Source organism: Tinamus guttatus, unplaced genomic scaffold, assembly GCF_059628265.1.
Source record: "Tinamus guttatus ecotype Peru unplaced genomic scaffold, ASM5962826v1 Tinamus_guttatus_pri_ptg000115l, whole genome shotgun sequence".
In the NCBI taxonomy this organism is placed as follows: Eukaryota; Metazoa; Chordata; class Aves; order Tinamiformes; family Tinamidae; genus Tinamus; species Tinamus guttatus.
This window is the reverse complement of record NW_028288649.1, coordinates 7,053,504-7,060,998: the sequence shown is the minus strand read 5'-3', so window position 1 is coordinate 7,060,998 and position 7,495 is coordinate 7,053,504. Positions and strand designations below refer to the sequence as shown.

The following is a 7,495-nucleotide window of genomic DNA, read 5'->3' as shown; positions in this document are numbered from 1 at the left end:
TTTCTTTTTTTCGGGGGGTGCCCGGCACCGGGTGCGCTTGCCTGGTGCGAGGAGCGCGGCCCGGTTCGGCCCGTTCGCACCGCTCTGGGGCAGCGGGGCTCATCCCGGTGCTCCTGCAGCAGCGGGGAAAAGAGGAAGCCGGGCACGAGCGCCTTCGGCGTGGGCCGTGAGGGAGCGGGGGACAAATTCAGACTGAAAGTAACACCCCGTCGTATACCTAAAGATTAGGAGGGAAAAAAAATAAAGGAGGAAAAAAAAAAGGAAAAAAAAATGCGTGTTGGCAGGCTGCGGAGCGATGCCGCTCTGGGCGCTTTGGTTTTTGCCCTTAATCCACTGCTGAGGGCACTGATTTTTTTTTTTTTCCTCGATGGCTTCATGCGAGGCGCGAAAATTACCCACTCTGCTCCCCGCGAGCTGAGGCCGGAACGCGCAGCCTCCCCATACGGGACGGCGCGGGGGCGGCGGGTCACTTCGGTTTTTTTTCACCCAGGTGTTCAACGTAGGTACGAAAGCGCGGGATGAGCGCCGAGGAATGAAGTCGTTGAGAAGTCAGGAGGGAGTCCCGAGGTGCCCGCACCGAGGGAGGCGACGAGTTTCGGAGCGGAGCTGGTAACGAAAAAAAAAAAAGGAAACCTCCAGTGTTTGCTAAGCCCCCTGAAGCCGCTCAGGGCTTTCCGCCTTCAGGGGAAAAACCCGTTCCCGCTACAGCTCTTAACCCGCCCGGAGTCGATGTGTAAAAATTAAATAAATGCGTTAAATAAATGCGATGTATGCAGCTCGACGAACCTCTCGCGTGTTGTGAAAATGCCCAAGTTAATTGTTAGTTCGAAGGAAACGGATCCCAGTGGTTTAAATAAATAAATAAATAGATAAATAAATAAATAAATAGTTTGTCCCTTTCTCGGGGTATTTGGGTCTGACTACATTGTAGGGGGGAAATTATCTCAGGGAGCAGAATGTCTCGCCTGGCCAGAGTAACTGGCGACAAAGCAGATCATGCATTTGCCCCAGAAGCGAAACAGTAGCAAGTGAATTCCGGTTAACATCCGAAAAAAAAAATCCTAATTTCTTTAACCGAGAGCTGGGGTTCGCAGCCTGGCTGCGCAGGCTTAGCTGTTCGCCTCTCACTGCACAGCATCGCCGGCAGCAGCAGCTGAGGCTGTTTTTTCTCTAGGCTGTGCTTTTACCTTAAGTTACTCCTCTCCGGTACAGCTCAACTTTCACAGCTGCGCGGAGTTTTCACGTAAGAACTACCGAAATACGAGCACGGAGCCTGCCGCCGTGGTTACTGTGCAGCCTTTGCTGCCCGAGAGCTGCAAGACAGAGTTGTTGCAGCTGGGCTGGGGACACGGAGCTTTCTGTTTGGGGAGCCTTTGCACGGGTTTTAGCACCCCCTCCCCGGCCACCTCCGTGCAGACCGTTTGGAGGAAGGGGGAAAATCCTCCCCCGCCCAAGCCCGCGATAACGGATCTGCCGAGGACGGGCGGCTCTTTTTTGCCCAGGGAGTGCTGTTTGCCTCACTAAATCGCATTACGAAGCAAAGTGCAAGCGTAGTTAACTTTATCGTCCGCTAATGTAAACAAATAAGAAGCATCCAGTTGCTTGATCTTTATTTAAATATGGCGTTGTTTATCAGTGTCATCCCATGAAGATTAATTAGATACCTTTATTCACAATTTGGCGTCTGACACCCCATTTTAGGAATGCATTATAATCACAAGGTGTTAATTGGGGCCAGTCAGGCACTTATGTTTCTATTAAACAGTGTGAGGACCTTTCACAAGTATTAAGCTTTCTTTTTTTTTTTTTTTTTTTTTTTTAAACTATGCCGTGAAAATATATATATATACACACATATATGTACAGCTCTTCCGATCACTACGGGGCTGCGGAATCGCGCTCCTGGGCGCGGGGATGTTTTGCAGCCCTAGCAGAGCATCCAGAATGTCATTGCACCCCGGGGAGGCCATTTCCAGCAAAGGGGAGGGGATATCCCTCCCCACCAGAGAAAGGAGGAGAGGGGGAAAAAAGAAAAAAAGAAAAAAGCCTAAAAACCCCTTTAACTCTCCGTGTGCTCCCATGGGACGTGACTGGCTGCTCCTGGCCCAGGAGGCCGGCGGCGCAGGGGCGGCTGCTGGGCCACCGCCGATGTTTTTTCCCTTGTAACTTATAAAAGAGGCAGCCTGAGCAGTGGGAGCCTCGCCTCGAAATGTGCGGGCACGAGCACTGCGGGGAGCGCGCCGGGGGCCCGTGCAAATGCCCCCCGCTTGCGTTAGCTCCCCGGGGAGTGGAGGGGGAAGACGGGGGTGTTATTTTTCCTTGCGAGGCGGGCAGCGCTAACAGCTTAATCCCATTACCGCCTTGCATTTCCTCGGGAAAGCTCCCGGCGCCCCGGGAGCCCGGCCTCAACTGCTCGCCGAGGAGGGGGCCCTGCCCTCCCCCCGGGCCGATGAGCGCGCGGGGGAGGCGCCGCCCGCGTGCGGGAAGGGACGGGACGGGACGGGAGGACCCCGGGGCCGCCGCCCGCCCCCGCCCCGGGCCCCGCCGAGGAAGCGGCTCCGCGGGGCCGGTGCGAGCGCGAGGCCGCCCGGGAGCGGCGGGGGGAAAGCAGCGGAAAAAACAGCCCCACTCTCAGCCCTGGCACCACCACATTTATTAAAAATTACTACTATGTACAGGGGGGAGGGGGGAGAAAACCAAGCTGCACAGGGAGGAGATCGTGTGCCAGCACTCTAGGGGCAAACTGCTTAAAAAGGGCTGAAAACTAGAGATAGGCAAGAAAAGGGGGTAAGTTACATCACTTCCAGTTTTGTACAGGGCAGCTGAAAAAGTCACCTTACCTACACGTAAATAGAAATTTGATTTTCTTTTTAAATAAGCAATGCATTTGCAACGCTCTGTATACTAAGTTTTTTTTAATCAGAAGAAAATGCCTTTAGGACTTAAAAGCACCACTGAAGGTCCTGCCAACTGAACTGCTATAGGTAGACTATTTATACATTATTCCACAATATTCTACAGTGTACTAGACAAAACACAACTGTACACTTTGATTCTTTTTGGCCACCTTAACAAAGGTTAGGCTTTTGGGATGGAGCCATTTTTTCCCCCTTATGCAAGTCCTAGACTAAAAGAAGTCAAATTTGGTCCCTGTAAGCCCATCATTGGCAACAAGAGCTTCAAGACAAATCTGCCTGGCACACAGGCCTTATTTTGAGTGTGTTCTGCCAAGGAAAGACCTATCTGAGCAATATTCACCTCTGCCAATCGTGCTGCGGCTCAGCCTAAAGCAGAACAGTATTTGTGCAGCGCTACCCCCCCCAACCCAGCCCCCTTCCATCAAAGAGGTAGGCAGGGGAAAAAAAAGGGGGGGAATTTGGGATCCAGACTCCCTGTTTCCTGCTCAGGAGTGCATAGATTTCATCAGGCCTCTGAGCCAAGTCAAACTGTACACTTTAGTGTCTCCAATAAATAAGCCGCACTGTAAAAGTCTAGGCTCTTGCTTACAGCTTCCACATGTGGTTCCTTCTCAAGCTAAGACTTCTGTTAAACTTTGCTCTCTCCCTACTCGGTTACCTGCAACAGTCAAAAGCTTTGGCACCTTCTTTAGAATTGCACACAACAATTCAAGGTGGAAGGCAAGAGTCTTTTTGGCAATTGTAATGCAAAAAAACCAAGGCCACCCTGAAAAAAATTAGCCAATGGGGATAAAAGAACACTTTAAGAACTAGTATAGAATGCATAATAGCCCATGCCTTTTGAAGTGTCTTTGCTATAGTCCTCAGCATTAATGTCCTCACATTTCATAGTCGGGGAATTCTCATTGCTTGAAGTGCTAGGGGAGAGTCGCCTTCTCTTACAAGCACCCGTGTAGACCCCAGAATCATTTGAATCTAGAGACTTTATGGAGGGTGGAGTCTCTATCCATGATGAGCCAATTTCTTCCTTGACCTTCTCCTTGGAAAGCTGGTCTTCAGAGAAACCCGGAGGGCTTGCTCGGGAGGTCCACGGTAATCCCGTTGTCATTTTTCTCTGGTAAGAGCCTCTGCTCCCCCAGCCTGCCATGGATGGAAATGTTGGATCAGGGTAATATCCCAGAGCATGGGATGTCTGCAGGGGAAGGGATTTAATGCCGTACGGGAGCAAGGTACTCGGCGAATACTCCGTCTCGTAGGAGTTCATGTCCAACTTGTTGGCGCCGGGCTGCTGTACAGGGGTGACGAACCAGCGCTGCGGAGGACTGGCCACCTCCTCACCCTGCTGCGGCGAGAGCAAGCCGTTCGCCTGCGGGACCGTTCGCTCGCCGTTGTAAAACCTGGCGGGGGGCAGGTTGTTCACAAACTGCTCCTGGAAGAAGGGCTGCACGCTGTACCGGGCACCGGGGACGATCTGGTGGGATCTAGGAGAATCCGTGGGAGATGGAGTTAATCTGTCATTTTCTGAAGCTGTGTACATGCTACAACATAAAAGAGAAATACTGAGTGGTGTCCTTTACAACTCCAGGCACACTACTAAAACAACACACTGAACAAAAAGAAACCAAGTTAACACTGAATCAGAATCACAGCCAGGTTTAACAGGCTGAAGTCCACTTTTTATTCATTTGTTTTAGGAGTTCACATTGTTCCTAGACAAAAGTACAGAATTGCTGCTACAGATATATCCTGTTCTCAGCAGGGCAACCCATTTTAAGTGAGGCACATTTTTCCCCTGGAAGCAATGCTTGGGTATACACAGCTTTTCAGAGCCATTTGTAGGCAGCATGAGAACATTAGACAGATCTTCTGGTGGCGATCTGAAGGAGCTGCCTGCTCTATGGATATACTTGAGACACCAATACTAGCCTTCCAGGCCAAAGAATCTGTTAGACCACTTGCCCAAAATTCAGAAGCCTGCTGGAAGACACACACTGGCTGCTAAAATGTCTCTCTAGACAGAGGTTTGAGGCCTTTTAAGTCACTCCATCAGCTACCAGAACTGCTAGTAGAAACATTACTGCTTCAGAAACACTGAAGTAGCATGGGAGAGCTTTGTCCCTATACATACAAATACTCAGGCCAGAATCATCTCCAACAAAGGCAGTTACAAGAAGACAGAAAAGTACTTACGAGTCATAGTTGTCTCTGAAGCCTTTTGCAAAAGGATTATGATCAATTTTGAGCTGTGTAATCTTAAAAAAGAAAGCAGAATATAGTAAGATGATATGCTGAGCCCATGCAGCTTAAGTTTACTAATTCTCATTTCATATACCCATGCTTACATCAGTGTTTTGATAGGCTGTAACTGCTATGAACTGCGTTTCAGGAAAAATAAATGTTTGAGTCTTCGAAGAATCATTCAAATCTTCAACACCATCTTCAGTCACTTCTACAATATGAAGCCGAGGTTGGTATTTATGCAGAGACTGCAGTACTATCATCTAGAAGAAATGATGTAAGAGATAAGTTGTTTACGCAAATCACATTTAACATTAGCACTTGTAAAAATGGTCAGGCTATAAAATATTTTAATTTTTTGACTTGAGGATGAATCAGTTTTAACTCGCAATAGGAGACAATTCACCACTTTGGCTCTTATCTTCACTAAGATGCTAAACTCTGCAAATGCAGAGGACCAAGAAATAGAAGCTAGACCTTCATTTGTGCATTCCTCTGGAGAAAGACACATTTGCTAAAGACAAGGAAACCCACACGCCTACTTCTGACATTGTCTTTTTTCAAAGCTGGTGAGAATGAAAGGCTTGCAAGCCGTTTAAGGAAGGGACGAGTCACAGAGCCAAGGATGTGGCAGCCCGAGAGCGAAGCCGCAAGCCAGCGGCATGGGGGACGGCAGGCAGGGGCTCCTACCTGCGCGTTGTTGTTGTTGGCACCCTTGTTGTTCGTCAGCTTCAGCTTCCCAAAGGAGATCTCCTGGCGCATCCAGTGGGCCCCGGTGTTGGGCGATTCGGGGTGCACATAAACCTTGTTGCCTGGCCCAAAACAAGTGACTAAGCGTGAAGCCGAGCGGGGGGGCTCGCGGGGCGCGGCCGCAGCGAGGCAGCACGCGGAGCCGCACGTACCTTGCATGTTGTTGTCGGCTTTGCCGCAGGTCACCCACTTGCCGCCCTGGAAGCGCCAGTGGTTGGGGTCCGCCAGCACCACCTCCACGAACACGTTGTAGTGCGCCGTGGGGTTGAGGCCCGTGATGTTGAAGCTCAAGAAGGGGAACATGCGCCTGCGGAGGGCACGGAGAGCGCAAGGCATGAAACGGTGCCCGGAGCAGAGCCGCTGCTACGGGCGCATTTCACCGCATTTTTCCGGAAAAGCCACCCGGCCGCTGCCCGTCGGGGGGCTCGAGCACCGGACCCGCAGCCCCGCGGTCCCCCGCGCCGCGGTGCCGCCGTGCGCGCCACTTACCGGCCCTGCTTGGTGATGATCATCTCGGTCTGGTGCCGGTGGAACTTGAGCCACAGGGGCCGGTTGCAGAGGAAAACCTGCGCCCGCAGCCCCGGCGCCGCGGCGGGCACGGCGAGCGCGCCCAGGCCGCCGCACGAGCCGGGCGCCGCCGCCGCGTAGGGCCCGTACAGGGGCCCGCCGCCCGCCTGCCCGTACTGGTAGCTGCCGCCGCCGCCTCCGAACTGCGGGCGGGCGCCGGGCGGGCACACGGCGCCCGCGAAGCCGCCGGGCGCCAGGACGGGGCCGTAGGGGTAGCGCGGCGCGGCGGGCGGCTGGTAGACGGCACCGGGCTGCGCCGCCGCGTACGGGAAGAGCGAGCAGGGCCCCCCGCCGAGCTCGGCGCCCGGCGGCCCCGGGGACTGCAGGTAGTAGCGCTCGGGGCTCACGCTCTCCAGCGCGTAGCGCGCGGGCGGCAGCTCCTCGTCGCCGCACGGCGCGGCCTTGCGGCCCTCGGCCTTGGCGGAGCCGAAAGGCGGCTCGCCCGCCTCGGCCTCCCCCAGCATGGCCGGCCCGCTCGCCGGGAGCTTCGCGGGCGCCTTTTCGGGGCGCGGCGGCGGGACGGGGACGGAGCCGGAGCCGGGCGGCCCGCGGGCGCTGCTGCTACTGCTCCCCTCGAGCGGGTAGAAGGGGCCTGGCGCGGCGAGCGGCGGCTCCCCCAGCTGCATCGGCAGAGCCCCCGGCACGGGGCAGCGGCGCCGGCCCCGCGCTTTATAGCGCGCTGCGCGCCCGGCGGGGAGGGGCGTGCGCGGGGCCGCTGCCTCGCCGCCCCCGCCGGCCCATTGGCTGCGCGGCCTGACACTAATTCAATTAGGCAGCTACTAATTGGGACAAGTCACCTGTGACTCGGGGGTGTCCCCCTCCCCCGGCCCCGCTTCCCTACCCCTCTTCCCAAACCTCCTTCCCCGCTTCCCCACGGGACGCATCCCGCGGCAGGGGAGCGGCTGCATCCGCGACACAGATCCCTGCTTTCCCTCCCTCCCCCCAAAAACACCCGACCCCCTGCCGGAGTGTCGGGGCCTCCGGGCGACCCAGCCCGGGAGCGGAGCGGGCTATGGGAGCAA

The 7,495-nt window shown here is 54.7% G+C and overlaps 1 protein-coding gene across 1 annotated transcript; it reads right to left on the bottom strand.

Moving 5' to 3' along the window:
• Positions 1 to 3,495: 3,495 nt before the first annotated feature.
• On the bottom strand, positions 3,496 to 7,099 carry EOMES (eomesodermin). The gene is made up of 6 exons (XM_088521054.1): positions 6,396 to 7,099; positions 6,059 to 6,213; positions 5,847 to 5,968; positions 5,261 to 5,419; positions 5,109 to 5,170; positions 3,496 to 4,456 (listed from the first exon to the last, which is right to left on the bottom strand). The coding sequence occupies exons 1-6, from the start codon at positions 7,097 to 7,099 to the stop codon at positions 3,721 to 3,723; spliced, it is 1,938 nt and encodes a 645-aa protein (XP_088377180.1). The 3' UTR covers positions 3,496 to 3,720.
• Positions 7,100 to 7,495: the final 396 nt, after the last annotated feature.